This window comes from Sceloporus undulatus, chromosome 5 (genome assembly GCF_019175285.1).
Source record: "Sceloporus undulatus isolate JIND9_A2432 ecotype Alabama chromosome 5, SceUnd_v1.1, whole genome shotgun sequence".
Lineage (NCBI taxonomy): Eukaryota > Metazoa > Chordata > Lepidosauria > Squamata > Phrynosomatidae > Sceloporus > Sceloporus undulatus.
In genome coordinates, this window is record NC_056526.1 from 90,465,471 (window position 1) to 90,483,250 (window position 17,780).

Here is a 17,780-nt window from a genome sequence, read left to right on the forward strand (position 1 = left end):
TGGAAATACAGTCATCCCTCCATATTTGCAGCTTTGATATTTGCGGATTTGATTATTCACGGATTTCATTAATATGTTCTCTCTAGGACTGTCTAGGTCCTCCAGTGCAACTCTGTGGTCAATTTTAATTAAAAGCTGCACTGAAAGACCATTTGTAGCTACTCCAGTGCCATCCTATGGTCAGTGTATGTTGGACATTGACCACAGAGTTGCACTGGAGGACCTAGAGATTCCTAGAGAGGTGTCCTCTCAGGTAAAAACAGTGTTTTTGTTATTTGCGGTTTTCCCATATTCATGGGGGTCTTGTTCCCCTAACCCTAATGAATATGGAGGGACAACTGTATATCATTTCAAGCTTTTAAGAGGAGGATAGGAGGTGGAATATGAGTTCCAAGCGAAAGTCCTACTGACAGCTACCTAGTGCAATTCAAGGACCAAATTAGACACTTTTTCCTCTTACAATAGTGGAGTCTAGCAATCATTCCAACAAGATCCAGGTGGAAGGACAGCCTTGTGAATTGATCCAATGTATCTTTCATTTATGTGCCACCTAATTATCAAACAATTCTCGGTCACTCAGACTCCTGGGATTATAGAGCAGGTGAATCTAACAGCTAACACATACTCTGGAGAACTCCTTCGTACAGGGAATTTTGCACTCAGAAAAGCTACTCCTAAAAGGTAAGAAACCCTCCACTGTGTCAGCGGATACGACACAAAGAATTAGCAGGAAAGAAAAAATCAGTTACCCATCTGTGAGGGGGCTTGTAAAATCCTGGCTCTCTTGGACTCATTCACAGACAATCCTATGGAGCTTTCCACAAGGAACTTTCCAAAATGACCAGAGAGAAGAAAGCAGTGTGTAAACTGACCTTTAGTTAATGTGAAATTTGAATATTTGAAATCTTGAAAACTGCACTAGACTGTTGGCAAGGAAGAAAAAGAAGGAAGAGAATAGTTCACACCAGTGCTTTTGCAACCAACCATTACTAAGTACTATCATTTCACTGTACAATCACTTCACACTCAGAAGGGGAGGGGGGAGAATATCATACAAAAGTTTACTTCTTTAAGGGGGCCGAAAGCCCAAGGATAGCCATGGTAGTTTATGATGGCTCCCAATGAAAAGATGCACCTAGTACTCCCTGACTATGGCCAATGCTTCAAGAAGAATGTCATACGCTGAGAAAAAAAAACACATGCTGCCAAATGAAGTTATTGGAAACAGTCCACATGAAGAAGAGAAAAAAAAAATCACACACATATTTAACTTACACTTGATAGCCAATTATGTACAAGATTAGCAAAAATAATAATTATAAAATAAAAAAGCCAACCTGAAGAAATCCTGAAAATATGTCCAGATGCATGTACTGTCTGTGGAACGAAGGGACGAACCCTTCAAAACACCAACTTACCCCAGCAGAATGAGCAGTTTGGGTAACTGCACAAGAGGCCACATTTGTAATGTTAAAAACCTCATGACGCAACACTATAAATACTTTAAAAAGAAACACATAGAAAGAACTATCCACAATGATGGGAAAGGAGCTCTAAAGTTAACATATACATTGCATGTATTGCAGGCAAGGCAGAGGCATTTTTTAAAGCTTTTGCACAAACTTCATATAATCTTAAAAAAAAAATATGCTGGCCTTTACAAGGTTCTACTCGCTGAAAATAAAAACAAAAATTCAGTTCATAAAAAGTCACAAGACTTCAGTTTAAAAAAATGCAACAGTTCCAGCCACAGACCAAAAATATATATATAGATATATATATATATATTAAAAACTGGAAGAGTATGGTAATTAGATTATACAAGCATGGTCAGGCCTGGAACCTGAATATACTTCAGAGCAAATGCTCGGAGAAGGGGAAAAAAATAAAATATAAACTATTTGGTAACAAAAGCATACTATATGTTGTGATACAAAAAGGCATGGTGAAAATGTACCTTTTATACTAAAGTGTTCCTTGGTCCATAAAAACTAAGTTATGTCCATATTCCATGTTTTCTAGTTCAACTTTTTATCCCAGCCACTTTTTCTTTTTTAGTTTCGTGCCCATTTTTAAAGAGACAACTAAAAATAGATTCTGAATAAAGGGACATTTATCCCCTTGTATTTTTTTTTATATTGTGGCTTCTACTAAGATCAGCACTTGTAGGTGATAAATGTTCAAAGAGCATTGAAGAGGTTTTTCCCACGAACCCACAAAAATGGTTCAGTTCTGTTGTTTGAAGCACTTGAATGTCAGTTTTTAAGAAGTTCTTCACAAAGAGCAGTGGTTAGGAAACTACTGTTGCCGCTGACGACGTGACGTTGGTTGGGTTTGTGCTGACATTTGCGTAACTTCCCTCGCGGTTTGTGTTTGTTTCACTGGATGCCAGAAGACTTGAACTGGCTCTGAAGATTGCTCCAGCAGCGCTGCAGTGGGGTCGGGGCCCTGGCTCTGGTGTATATGTAAAGGTAAGGCTAGTAGAGTAGATTATGCCATCATTGCGGACCAATGTGACAGGAACTTGGACTGGCTGACGGACCCACCTCCAGCCTTCCCGGAATGCAGAAATGTCAGGAACGACACACAGCATGCTCTCCGCACACCTGGGGAAGAGGCAAAATAAAAGCATTAGCTTTCCAATACTTCTATTCCCCACTTCCCCCCCAAAACAAGCATATTGTGGATATTCCCATGAAACGGGAATGAATTCTGAACCATAGCAATTCAAATTCTGTATCAAAAATTCAGATGAATTCTCTAATAAGTATAAATTATATCTAGTAAAGAGATTTGCAGTTCCTCTCATTCCTCTCTAATACAAATTGGAGAATGAAATAATTCTCTTAGTGTGTGTGTTTGTGTGTGAAATAAATGGGGTAGAGAGGTAAGGTCACATGTAAATCCCCATCCACTTGATATCTTGGCCATCCCCGTGAGAGCTTTCTGAAGCTATTGTTCAGAAGAAATAGGGTGCTTATCTTTGTTACTATAAGCATAGCAACTAATTTTAAGGAAGCATAATGACGACAGCCAGAATTCAGGAAGCCTAATTGTATTTCCAGTACCACATTCTAAGCCTCTTCCATGGTATCACAGAAGCAAAGCATACCTGAAAGCCATGCATTAGACCTTTATGACAGCCACCAGCTTTTATACATTTATAATGCAATCCAATGCCATTTACTCAGTATTAAATCTCACAGCATTCAAATTGCAGAAAACTGCACAGGAGAGCAACTGCAAAGTACTTTCTAATCTTAAATTTGGGAGACAATTTTAATTAGTAGGATAAAAATGAAGCTCACAATTGTTTGCTTTTGACCATTTTAGTTTTTGTTAGAGAATGTAGAACGTTTTAAATATAAATTCCTAATTTGTAATCTGCCTCCAAAAAGCCTCCTATGGGCTGGTTTTTAAATTTGGTTATTGATTATTCAAGTTTAAATGATTAATTAGCTAAGACTTACATATAAGTAGCAGATTTTGTCTTTACTGAGTTCAAACTACAAGAAAATGTACTTAAACTATTAACATCATACCTGTACATTGTTTCAGCTTCCACATCCCCAAACCAGACACGTAAATTTGGAGTGAAGTTCTGCCCAGTTAGTTCCAGCATTGCTACATCCCCACCACCGTTTAACTAGGGAAGAAAGTAAACAAAATGTAAAATATATTAACTAGGGGAGAAAGAAAAGAAAATCTAAAAAAATTCAATTGAAAAATACACAACAAAAAGTGTATTTGATTAGTCAGCTGACCATATCAATAGAATACTAAATACAGTTACAAAATTACAGCATGTAAAAATATCAGAGTGTCCATGTTTATACAAAGATAAAACTGAGTCACACTTAAAAAATTCAGACCTATACAATACAAGAAGACACTTTAAATCACATTTGTTTCAGTTGGCCAATAAAGGTATCACTGATGGATTTTTCTCTTGAATGATAAATAAGTGGGAATTATGTGGCTGTCTTGATGTTGCTGGACTGCAGCTCCCATCAGCCCTAGTCCACACAGTCAATGGTGAGGAATTCTAGAACATGCTGTTCAACAACGTCTAGAGGACCATGTTATTATTTCTGGCTAGGACACTGGTTTCTTTTATATCAATCTTTTCAAGGGACATAAAAGGAGATTTGTTATTTACCTCTCTGCAACTGTGTCAACACACACACTGTATTGATTCAAATGTCCAAATTAAAAAAAAAACTCCTGCAAAATATACTGCAAAATATTTAAGTCTCATTTTTGAGAAATGTTAACAGTCACTTCTTTCTCAGTTCTTTAAAAAGTCCATTTGCAAACCCCTGTGACAAATCAATGTAATCAAACACCAATGGCCTGGTTCAGCCACAGCACTAAACTGCTGTTATGAGAAAAAGCTAGATTCCTGCTAGGCTTACAGACTCCCATATTCTGAAAACTGCTCCAATTTTTAGATTTACTGCAGCTTGCCATGCCATCCAAATTGACAAATAACCATTAATATTAACCTCAAAAGCATGTATTCCAAAATTTGTCATTTCAGAACAAACTACAGCTAATCTGAGTTTAAAGTTCAAGTGATATATTTCACTGTGGGTAACCTAAAAGAACATAACCTGCTCCTTCTGGCTGCAACAAATAGAGTGTACCATGCTAGTGGCTTGTTCTTGTAATGCTAAACTATGGTTTAACATTATGGCTAGCATATAGTGTGCAAAGCATTTGACTCAGGGCTGATCTGTTGCTAGTGCTAACTGGAGCAGACTTACTGAATCAAGGGGATTTCAACAATTGTTGAGTTACTATTCAGCAATGGATTCAATGTCTCCATCTCTGCTGGAACTACAATTTGTTTTAAACCTTAGTCCCATAGTGGACAATTGTGGGACACTATGGAACCACAATAATATCAAGGTCACAGTATGTATGAGACTTTGGAGGGATGCACCTACCACCACTGTCCCAAAATTTGTCCCTATCTAAGAAAGGCCTTTTTTAAGAACAGAAAATGATTGGAAATTTTTCCTTTATTTTTTAAAGGCCCTTTTCTTGACCTAAAATGCAAAAATCATGGCAAAAGAAATAGAGTTTGACCTCTGAGAAGCCCTGTGGTGCCAAAAAAGAAAAATGGGGACTACATGTGGCTCACAACCTGTACTTTGCCCACTCCTGATCCAAAGTAACCCAGATCAACCATATAACTGACCACAGAACTTGAGATCACTTGCATACACTCAGTGTGCCCTACCGCACAGAACTATTGAAGATAAAAAGGAAGAGTAATCACTGACTGGATCCATAGGGGCTTCTCTCCAATTCTTTAGAAACAATATATGCTGTCCTAATCACTGTGACAGACAAGTGGGGAAAGTGACACAAGCAATCACAAAAGCACAAATAAAGAAAAATAGATCCAGAATTAGCAGTGGCTGCTGCGAACTTGTAGCTTTTCTGAGTTGTAATAATGAGTAATAAAAGACCACATTTTAAAAAGTAATTTCTTTCTTTATCTACACATCTCTGATTCCACGTATGAATATGGGAAAAACATGAAGAAGCGATAAGGCATGTCACTTATCTTTAAACAAATGTCCATGCTGAGCTCCCATACCATCTAATAGGCTCAGGTTTTGTAATCTGCTATGTGGACAGTGGAAAGGGAGCTCATTACCAGAGTAAAACTATATGTGGATATCAGTATCCATACAGAAATGCTGATTTGTTTTCCACTGAATATTATGTCTTGGCAATAGTTTTCAAGTAGAATGAAGAATTACTTACCTGCAGACTTTCCACAACAGGCACAGGTGTTACTGGAGCATAGACAGGTCCCATTCCCTCATAAAATGTATATTCTGCTTTATCTGTGCTAATGATTGTCCATGAAGCTCCGTCATTAATCATTTCTTTATTTGGTTCTTTGGGGCATGGAGTGGCCTTTTTCAAGAAAAATAGTATCAGAAGTTACTGACAGTGCCTCGTATAAGACACATAACGATTAAGCTGGGGAATAGCCCTTTTAGACTATAAAGCATTACAGGTAGCTAATGTCATGAATGTTTTGTTTGGGGGATTGGGCAATTTTCTTTGCATGCCTTACTCATGCCAACCATATCCCTCTTTTTTTAAAAAAATGTTTTTTATTAGTTATTACTTGAACATACACAACTCTTACAACAAATTTTGATATTTATAATATCTACATCATATCTTATTCATCCATTTAACTTTCATTCCTCACTTGTTACCTCCTGTTCTTACAGTCTTTCTAGTTTCTTTTCCTAGCTTATAAAGCTTAATTTGTCTTTCACTGAGTAATACTTCTATTTGTCTCACTATTCTCTATTATCCTTAACTACTGTACATTTATTTTCCCCCTTTTCTAGTAGTCCCTATAACTATTAGATGTTCCTTAAATATATCCTTTAACTCTTATCCTGTCTATACCTCTTCATTTTCTTAGCTTCTTGCTTGTTTCCTTGTTTACTTTCCAGCTTTGTTTTCACATCCACCTTGCTTTTCTTTCCATCTTTTTTAAAAAAGTTTTAATTCCTAATTCTTAATTTCAATGTTCTTGCTGTTATCTGTTAATAGCTAAAAAAAAAAAAAAACCCCACACCAAACAAACAAACAAAAAAACACCCCACAACCATATCCCTCATTTAAGAAAAGCTCATTTGGTGGTTGTCTACATGGGCCAAAGGGACTATGTTCCCCCAGCCTCACATAATCTCTTTTAAACAATGCAGGTCAAAACCCCAGGACCAGCATTGGGTAGGATCCTGGCAAACCAGACATGAATCTACTGGATCCAGCCCGATCAGTTTTACCCTAGTCTGCCATGGAACCAGCCCCTCACGTTCTTTACCTTGCAGCACCGTTGCTCCTACTGAGAAGCCCCCCGTCAACATGTCTGATGCGGAAATGGGGCACCCAACCATGTGGGTGCAGCCAGGCGCACCATTTCCACACCAGGCATGGTGACAGGGGAGCCCTGGGGTTTTAGCCTGCATTGTCTAAACAGTCAGTAGGATTGAAAACATGGCAAAGTAAGGAGCACGTGCCAGTAGCAGGTACCATGGCAGCGCAGACTGGGCAGGATGGGGGGAGAGCTGCAGGGGAATTAGAAGGTATAAAGGCAGGAGGTTTCTCAATGGGTCAGAAAAGGAATCTGAGTGAGGGTCAGTGAGAATCAGAGAGGGATTCTGACTAGGAGAGGGAGTCACTTAAGGAAGTCCAGAAAGGACAGTGATAAGCTTGCAAGTGTATGTTATGTAACCACACTAAGCTGAAATAACCCACCTAAGATACCTTATTGTGTCATGTTATTTAATAAAGTTACTGTTTGTGTTTCATAACAGAGGTCTGTCTGAGTGAATTCTAGACATTATAAACAATGGAACTGGTTTGGGGAAGATACTCAGTACCCTGGCCCTTATACACTTAGGGAGAGGGTTAAAAGGGTTAAAGCAGGGCAGGTGTCAGGGACGGAGAAGAGGTAAAAACTAACCTCAGGTTTAAAAAGAAGGTCCTATCACAAACTGGTGCCAAGTGGTGGGATCAACTGACCCAGTGGTGGGATCAAATTGATCCAGTGAGAAGACGTTTTGGTTAAAGAAAAGCCAAAAAGATATCTTCCGTGTGGACAGTTGGCGACTTGATGCCCAGACTGTAAATTGTGTGAGTTGAAAATCCAGAGAATCTTGGAAATCCAGTGAGGGTTGAGAGATCCAGTGTGGAATCCACTGAATCAATGAAGGAATTCAGGGATTCAATTAAGAGTTGTGTGTTTGGGTCAGCTGGAATGATCCCTGAGGTATTGCTTTAAGGTAAAGTAGGGGATTGCTTGGAGGGACTGCAGTAGTTTAAAGCTACAGTGGTTTTTGTAACTATCTCTGAGATATAGTAGGTGACTAAAATAAGATTATCTTGTGACTGGAATAAGGTGTTTTCTGAAAGAAGTATTTACTCTTAAATATGGAGAAGAGGTAAAAGTATGAGCAAAGACCTTTTCCTCAGCATCTTCAAAACTGACAAGCTCCAGTCACGCCTGGGATCTCATAATTGCCTGGGCCTACTGCCATACTCCACTGGGATCAGGAGGAATTTCCACAGCCATGGGGCTTGAAGCTGCAAATTCATGTATTCTAATCCCTGGATGAGGATAGCTGTAAGAAAATAAATCTAAGACACACTACTACTAGTTTGTTAAGGAACTCACTTGGAACTGGATAATTCGCTCTTGGGAAAGGCACAAGTACATTCGTTCAGTGTCTTTAAGGTAGAATGCACATTTATGGAGCTGTGACACTGGATCATCTGCATCTAGTAATGCAGTCTGTTTGTCCACTTTTCGAATTATCTGCAGACAGAAGTACACACTTAGAATTAAAATGCTATTTCTCAACACTGAAATGTACAGATTTAGTGCCACTTTTCAGTGCATGAATAATACAGTGATTGATTTTAACTGTGAGAGGCATTGAAGATAGTTAATACAACTCTGTGTATGTAGAGCTTTCAGAAATCAAACTCTGAATGTATAAGCTTTTCCAAATGTTCAAAGCATTTTTGTAATTTACAAACCTGAAAGGATGGACAATGTTATTATTCATATGCTGCCATGACAAAAAAAAAAGGTTAGAATTCAAGAGAAGGAACATCTAGTAGCTTCATAGCAGAGATCACATTTGATGCTTGTCTCATGGCTTATTCTCCTAAACATGATAACCAGTAAATCATTATATGAAATGTTTTAGTTTAAGCACTTAATATATCAAATATAAATCTACAGCATGGATTTGAACTTTTCCAACAGTGCCTTCCACTGTATTGTATTACTGTATCTTACACAAAACTAACTGAAGGCCAAAAACAGACAGCAAAGTTCCATCCTGTTATAATTTTTTGATCAGATTATAGTTTTGGAAGATAAATTACCATCTCCACTGCTTTCAATTTCTCTCAGTTCCCTGCTTTCTATTTTTTTTTTTTGTAACAAGATAAGCATCTTAAAAATTGTGATTAAAGGAGAATCTATTACACCAAGCAAATTAAATTTACCAGTCTTGGGAGTGCCATGCCAGTAACTGAACAAACAAGTTTGACAGTCTGGCCATAATGAATGTAGCCATCGCGCACTGTGAATTCTTCTCCTTCGGATTCCTCATCATCCACTACGAAGAAAAGAAATGTTTTAATAGGTCAGAAAATCAGTAAACTCCAAATGCAATTGTGTGGCTAGTACACTCATTCATGCACAAAGCACAAACAAAAAGTATGGATTTTCAATAGTTTAAATGTTACTTACAGAGATGAATGTAAAATGCTCCCCATTGTTGTGAACTGGCATGAAAGTTTCCTCCTTCCACATGTAAGTATCTGGTACTGACTGTTTGTGATCGGAGTCTGTTAAACAGTGCCACTTTCGTTCCTGATGCAATGCATACTGGCAAAAGAAAACAGAGACTAAAATATGCCATTCTAAATGGACTGTGTATCAGAGAGGTGTTCAAAGAATGCTGCTGTGCATATAATGAGTGTATCATAGCAATATCATATTGAGGATGGAGCAAACTTGTTTTCTGCTGCTCCAGAGAATAGAACCCGGTACAATAGATGCAAGCTACAGGGAAAGAGATTCCACCTGAACATCAGGAGGAACTTCCTTACAGTAAGAGCTGTTTGACACTGGAACACACTCCTTCAGAGTGGGGTGGAGTCTCCTTTTTTGGAAGTTTTTAAACAGAGACTGGATGGCCATCATTTAGATTGTAAGCCTGAGGGCAGGGAACCGTCTAATTAAAAATAATAATTGCAAGCTGCTCTGATAGCCATTAAGGCTGAAGGGCAGGGTATGTATAAATAAATAAATAAATAAATATTTGATTGAGAGTTCCTGCATGGAAGGGAGTTGAACTGGATGGCCTTTGTGGTCTCTTCCAACTCTATGATTCTTTGATTCTATGAAATGTTTCTTCATACATCTATTAAATGCTTCAGACATTGCCCTGATGGCAATGTACGTTTGTACAGTCATCCCTCCATATTTGCGGCTTTGATATTTGCGGATTATTCACAGATTTCATTAATATGTTCTCTCTAGGACTGTCTACGTCTGCCAGTGCAACTCTGTGGTCAACTTTAACTAAAGGTTGCACTGAAAGACCATTTGTAGCTAGTCCAGTGCCATTCTATGGTCAGTGTATGTTGGACATTGACTACAGAGTTGTACTGGAGGACCTAGAGATTCCTAGAGAGGTGTCCTCTCAGGTAAAAACAGTGTTTTTGTTATTTGCGGTTTTCCCATATTCACAGGGGCCTTATTCCCCTAACCCTAGCAAATATGATGGGACAACTGTAGTGTGGAATTTAGCATTTCAAAATACCCACCAATATTAACATTTTTTGAGTATGTCCAATTATAGATTCACAAGAAATCTACAACTAATTGCTATTTTCTGAAGTACAAACACAAATCTCAAAAATTGTTTCATCATATTCTCTTTCACATTGAAATTAAACAGCTCTGAATCTGGTCAGTACTTAAGCTAGGACATCGTATGTGAATCTCTTTAAGTCCTATGAGGGGGGGGGGAAATAAAACAGAAATACATGAAAGCAGCAAAATGTTGGGCATCTTTTTGTTATTCTAGCATCTTACAATACCAGGGATTCCGTTCAACCATTGTCTTTAAACCTCATTCGTTAACCCCCATCCCAAAGTACTGACAATGTAAATATCAAAGTCGCTTCTTTATCTGCAACTTTGCTTAGTCTTTTTTTTCCTTTCATTTCTTTCACAGCATCTGTGTCCAAGGCCTCAAGCAAACGGGACAAAAGGAACTCTTGCCCTGATCACTGCAGGACCATGGCAACCACATGGGCCTGGTCCCAATACGGGCCACCACCATGGTCCTGAACCAAGCCGCCGAAAATAAGCATTTCCCCCCCGTTCCTTTTGGCCTGATTCTTCTGGGCTGGGACAGGTTCGGCACACCTTCCAGCTGCATTCAGGGCATGCGTTATGTAAATGTCATGCCCCAACAGTAGCCTATTTGGTCTGTCTGTTCGGGGCCCAAGACGAAAAGGCAGTATCAATTACATACAACCAATACAGGTTCAAATGTTATTATGAGCAGTGTGAAGCAGAAAGAGGAAGTCCCACTTTGGCTCTGCAACGTATTAAACAGAATTACAGGTTTGATGACCAACAAAATTTTGCAGATATCATCTTGGCATATCAAAGCAGAAACAGAGAAAGCAACAGCAAGATTTGTTGTGAAACAGCACAGTTCTGTCCATTTGCATGACAGGGATCAACTGCCATGTAGTTCTTCTCTTCTACCTGGTCTTTCTGTAACTTGGTAATGTAAAAGTATGAAAGCCTGAATATCTTAATCAGCTTATTTCCTCTTTCTGTTAGCACAGTGTTGATTGTAAGCCATTTTAAATGATAAAGAGTGTTTTCACAAATACAAAACAGTCAGTCTAAATCAGAACCAAAGAAATTCAAGCATAAGTCCTATGAGATGTACGCTGTTGAGATGTTCATTTCAGATCAGGTGGGACAAAAAACGTTTGAAGATATCCCCATATAAAATATTCACTCAACAAACTGAACTAGAATGGGTTGTTCAGAAAAGGCTGACCTAAAATCTTCTCCCTGTACTTCTGAATATATATGGAGCATTTTAAGTGGGTTAACAGTCAAACATTAAATTTCCGTTATTGCCTGAAATAGGTACAGCCAAGGAATATCACATGATCTTGCAAATATGCATCAGCTTGTATATGCTAGAATGTGGCGATGGCAGATGACAACAAATTACCTTTTCAAAAGTAAATAAGGAGGTCACATATGTGCTTGTTGTAGTGTTCAAGGCTAAGTTTAGTTTCACATTCAAAATATCCTACTGTAATATAGGTTCTTTAAGCCACTCCTCACCCTGATGAAAGCTTAAAGGTTTCTTTTCCCTTACCAAACCTATGACATGCAAAGGAATATGATACAGTGTAGCACAAAGTCAGTTTCAAATACTTACAGTCTGCATTTTTCAGGGACTGTTTCTTTTTAGAAGGTTTGGAGATTACTTTGATCCGTTTACTGAGGAATACACCAATATCGTCGCTATTGCCATAAAACATTTTCACCGATAACATGAAGTGCTTTCGCTTGTCAGAGTCAGATATGTACAAGGTTTTAGCTGTGCAATAGTTCTGTGAATAAAGAAAAACAGATAGATTTATATTTTCCCAATAAAATCCCAAATTAAACTTAAACCCTAATTGAGAGTCTACTACAACTATAGCAAAAGAGATTAAGGTGCCAAATTGTTAGTTTCTGTAGTTTCAAGTCAATAGGTTCTATGGGGAACTGGTCTGAGTCTCAAGTACACACATGTCTTCTGTCTCCTTCAACATGGGGAAAAGACAAGTGAACTGTTTTCTCCTTTGCATCTTGTTCATTCAATCTGTCTTTAAGAAGACTGTGTGATTCTCCACAAGACAGCCAGGGAGATAATGTGCAAGTTCACAGAAAAGGATTTGCTCTGGTTCACTGTGAATGAGCAGCATATTCTTGAATGCAGCCTCAATTTCTGTCATAATCACTCTTTTTCCTTGAAAAGGTAGGTAAAGCTCACCAGAAATTGATGACATAAATCCAAACCTGAAATTCTGGCTTGTTTCTCCCAAAGGGGCTGAGGAAAAACTGGGAGGTGATGCCCTAAACTAAAACAAACAAGTGTGTGGGGCAAATATGATACAGTGTACTGTGCTGTCCCTTTTAATTTTTTACTGAGAGGTGTAAAGGAATTTTTCTGCCATTGCACTGGCATATTGTATGTTTGACACCTCCTTATGGGATTTGCAGTTTTCAAGCCTAGTACTGACTGGTAACACTAGCCTTGTGTTTGTTAGGGTGTGGCTCACAGGCCAGCATAAGCCTTTTTGTCTATAGGATTGCATATACCTTATGCTTTTTAATTCCTTTTATCCTTTTAGCATCCCGTTGCAACATATTGTCTTAATAAAATTACTGTGCTTCCTATTTTCATCCCCCCTAGACTTTTTGTTCACACACTTGTTTCTCCCAAACACCAGCAGGAAGCTAATATCTTCTGTCAGCTTATGAATCCTGATTCAGTTTGGAGCAACATACAAATAAATCTGCTTTTTTAAACCAAAACATTTCCCTCAAAAATTATTTCACTTAAACATTTAAAAAATAATAATACAAATACCAAACAAAAAAGAGCTGTGGAAAGGGAGGTAAGACAATGAAATTATTAGAATTTTAACTACAACAGGTATAAGTATCATGGGATCTGATATCATGATAGGTTATCTTTCTTTATTCATCCATGTGAAGCAGAAAAGAATGGGTTGAGTGCATCACCCTATTTGTTTGTTAATACTACAACAGGATAAACCAGTAATCCTTATTTATTGTTATGTGCACTGTTGATTTTTTTTAAATGTTATGTAATCCATTTCCTTAATGATCCACAATGAAAAAGTGCAAGTGGGCCCTATGGCATGCGCTGGACTGAAGGGGGTCAAATTTTGGGCATAAATTTCTCGACTTTTAGTTGAGTATATACAGTACAGTGCGCCCGCATCATATGTGGCTTCCAGCATCTGCCGGAAATAAGCCTCACGTGCCCTGGAAGAAGTAACAGGGCACACGACTGTGGCACGTGATTGTGGCACGCGACCATGGCGTGCGCATGGCACTGCACAGTGGGCATGAGCCCCATTACTTCCAATGGGGCTCAAGCTTACGCATTTTTATGGGGGGGTTCTGGAACGGATGCCCCACATAAGAGAAGGGCTGCTTGTAATATGTATCATTTTACTGACAGAGATAGCAAGACTGTAACTTATGTGAAGGAATGGGGAAATCCATATTCAAGGGTTTACCCTGTCCAACTGGTTTACTGTTAAAAGTGTAAAATTGAAAAGATGGCCTTCGATACATAAATTAATTTGTCCATGAAGTACAGAGTTGAACTCCTCCTACCTTTCCTTCTAGATTTAACTGCTGCATCTCTTGGTCACTGTTTCCTATCCCAATAAAGGCGCACGGTTGAGATTCTTGTTCGGAGCACCCATCCCGTTCCATCTGCTCTTTTTTTTTCTTCCACCCACTGCCCATAAGATAGACACAGGGAGGTGGGCAAAAAAACCTGAAGGTAAAATTCAAATGGTTAGACTCACTTTTTGCTTTTAAAGATGTACAAAATTCTTAGATTCTGTGACCTGCATAAATTATATGATATAAACAGGATCTGCAGATATTCAAAGATAACACTACTGATCATATTTATTGAAACTTCTAACAGGTTTCTGGTTTTAGCATTTATCAACAGTCTTTAACACCTCAGAAAATAGAAATGCTGACTGGCTAAAATCTAAATTTCTCCCCACAATGATCTCCATTCTAAATCTCCAATGTGATGTGAGTAGAAATATATTGGCTATTTTATGAACAAATGTATAGAAAAGTTTTATTTGTTCTTAGCATTGTTCACCTGGAATACTTTAACACTGTTAGGTGACAAATATTTAAACACTAACAAAATGTACATATGTTCACTAGATGGCGCTCCACACAAACTACTAGAGTCTATGCTCTGATAAGTTTCTTTTCAGTATTTTAAACACACACATGCACACGATTAAAAAGAAAAGTCAACAATATTCTAGCTGCCTAAACTTTCAGAGTAACAAAATCCCAATGATTTTTAATGCACATGTTTTCCTGTGATTGCGAAGAGCAAAACACTAAGACATTAATGGTATGGCTTACCTCTTTTCATTTCCGTAAGATTTCTGTGCAACTTTTGCGTGAAGGATTAAGACAGTTTGATCGCCACGCTCTTTTAAATAGTTTCTCATAGCTTCCCTAAGAATTAAAAGTACAATTAACAAATATAGTTTTGTAACTTTAAAAAGCTGACTGGAAACTAAGAAGGGCAGAACACACATTCACACATATTAACAGTCTTGTATTTCTGGTAGTTAAGAATATTTTGGCAGAATAAGGTATCCAAATGTGTGGACTGTAAGCTATTTCTGAATAAAAATCCCTCATATGTCCAATAGCTGGCTTGTCATTCTTACTGAATGGCAATGTTTGATGTTCCTGGATTTGAGAAAATAGAAAGGGAGATGCTAATTTGGCACTGAGAACAAGGGGAGTCTTACTTGGCTTCTGACATTGTCCTGTTTCCCCAGAAATAATATTTTTTTTCTCATTTATACATAACTAAAGAACAGGGTGAATGGGTATTTCACCACCTGTGTGTGTGCATGTATGCGCATGTGTGCACACACCCTCACATCACCTGTTGACTTATGGTGACCTCATGCATATCATAGGATTTTCTTAAGCAAAAAATATTTGCCAATTCTTTCCTCTGAAATATAACCTATGGCACCCCATATTCATTGGCAGTCTCCCAGCCGAGTACAAAGCCTGGCTGACCCTATTTAACTTCCAAGATCAGATGGAATATGGTGCCTTTAGGGCATTTAGGCCTTCAACACCAATACAAGACAAAAAACTGAAGTAATAAAAAGGGCTATTACTGCCAAGCAATTAGAAATTCTCATATATTCAAAAGTCCACATTCTCTTCCTCAATGAGTGCACTGGTTGGATGGGAAAGTAAGAAGCAGCCCAACATAATTAAATGTCTAGGTCCATTAAAAAGTTTCTAGAAGACAGAAAAGGACATCAATGCTGTGCATCTCATACACTATGCTCATTGTGGTCATATGGTTTCAAGAAGTTGTAAATGTGCCAAACAGAAGTAAGGTTTTCATTCATGGGCTGTTGGGCTTCTGCATATTATTGCGCTGGCCTTAAGTATTGCTTCCCATTTTGTGCACTACAAAAGCAGTATATAAATATTTTCAATAAATTAGTATAGCAATTTTTGATGCAAAAAACCCAAAAGCTACTGAATTCAGAAGTGACGCAGTGTGATTAGAATTACTCTGACCTTGCTTAAATGGACTTTATTATAGAAGCAGGAGGAAGATTTCCTTAAAATAAAACTCCACAGTATATTCTGATCTAGATTTCAACAGCACCAGATGAAATCATGAAACTCTTCCTGGATCACACCACTTCAGGATGCAGGTCCTGGACTGACTGCATTGTTAAGTACTTCCTCTTGGGGTTTGAAATCCCTGCATGTACATAATTAGAATACTAGGAGGAAGGCTCAGCCATTAGCAAAATACCTAGATTTTCATTTGGATAGTTTTAGTGCCGTAACATAAAGCCACTAAACTGCCCACTGTAGTTTGAAGTGGAACAACTCCAAGAGCAGTTTTTTCTATCTCATGTGCTATTTACATAAACTACACTCTAGTTAATAAGACAAAAGCCAAGTCATACCTAGTGAGCCGTTTAGCCGGAGGTCGCTCACCAAATTTCCTGCAATTGAAGCAAAACAAGAAGTCATTTTAAACAAGCTTTTGCAATGCTAAGTGTCTTAGAAGGATGTAATTCTGATGTGCCATTTTCTGGACCTCTAAACTTTGTAAAGTGTTTACAGTCAACACACAGTTTATTTCAGTTAAAAAAATGCATACGAGTGTGTTGTTCTTACACAGAACTTTAATTATGAAAGACTTTTAACAAAGTTATTAAAATTCATATTGTTACTATATTTTCTAAAACTATAATTTCTGCCTGAATCAAAAAGATAAATGTTGCTTATTAAGTGTTAACATTGTTAATAGTTTCAAAAATGAAATAATTAGTATAAGAGAAAGGAATATTCGACTAAAAACTATCCGTTATTTGTAAAATATTACTAAATACCCTAAACACACCAGATCCCATCTGATCTTAGAAGCCAAGCAGAATCAGCCCTGGTCAGTACTTGGATGGGAGATGGCTAACAAATAGAGACGATTTAGGCTTTATTTCAGAGAAAGGAATTGACAAACCACCTCTGAGTATTCCTTGCCCAAGAAAACTCGATGGAAGTCATGGAGCCACCATAAGTCGACAAGCTATTTGAAGGCACATATACGCAAACACACACTCTAGGCTAACCATTTGAAACAGCTTTTGCCACTGCAGAAATAGAATCAGAAGCAACGTAGGGCTATCTCATCCATCAGTGCAACTTTCTAAGAACCATTCTAAACAAAGACATTTGTTACTGCCTTTAAAAGAAGTGCTTAATTTTTAATAAATCCATTTTCATCAGGACTCTGGTGCAGGGAAGGACACACCTCTCCTCTGTTGCTGAAATCCCACTGAAAATCAGCTCCCTGTGTGTTTATTATAAAATGTCTTTTTCATAGGCTAGAGGGGAGTGATTTCCTCCCCTAAGGATATAGTAGCAGAGGAAAGGGTTAACCCATCTCTTCCACATATCATTGTACTGACAACAATCAGCATATGCATATATCTCCAACTAATTGATTTATGTGTGTATTTTTAAGAAGTGGAATTATCATCTCAAATCTACTTTGAACCTAATGTACAAAATGTAAGGCAATGGCCAATCAATTCCACTGTGGATTACAGTGGAAGAACATAGGCCTGTTACAGACTGCCAAAATAAAGCTGCTTCGGGTCTCTTTGGAGGTATGCTATTTAAATGATGCATGGGTCCTAAGAGTCCAGAGGGCGCGCCAAAGCCACACTCCATTCCTAAGCACTGGAGTGCAGCTTTGGTGCAGCTTCCGGATTCTTAGGATGCATCCATCATTTAAACAGCATACCTACAAAGAGACCCAAAGCAGCTTTATTTT

General features: G+C 38.1%; 1 protein-coding gene across 2 annotated transcripts in view; it reads right to left on the reverse strand.

The window, feature by feature from the left end:
* Positions 1-221: 221 nt before the first annotated feature.
* The window catches only part of RBPJ (recombination signal binding protein for immunoglobulin kappa J region), a 43,902-nt gene continuing 26,343 nt past the window's right edge, over positions 222-17,780 (reverse strand). For both annotated transcript variants that reach the window (XM_042468867.1, XM_042468868.1), the window contains exons 2-11: positions 16,408-16,446; positions 14,810-14,905; positions 14,021-14,186; positions 12,042-12,216; positions 9,308-9,445; positions 9,061-9,173; positions 8,219-8,359; positions 5,779-5,934; positions 3,543-3,646; positions 222-2,606 (exon numbers count right to left, since the gene is read on the reverse strand). In XM_042468867.1, coding sequence (XP_042324801.1) covers positions 2,291-2,606; positions 3,543-3,646; positions 5,779-5,934; positions 8,219-8,359; positions 9,061-9,173; positions 9,308-9,445; positions 12,042-12,216; positions 14,021-14,186; positions 14,810-14,905; positions 16,408-16,446 — 1,444 coding nt within the window. In that variant the 3' untranslated portion in view covers positions 222-2,290. The remainder of the gene's footprint in view (positions 2,607-3,542; positions 3,647-5,778; positions 5,935-8,218; positions 8,360-9,060; positions 9,174-9,307; positions 9,446-12,041; positions 12,217-14,020; positions 14,187-14,809; positions 14,906-16,407; positions 16,447-17,780) is intronic.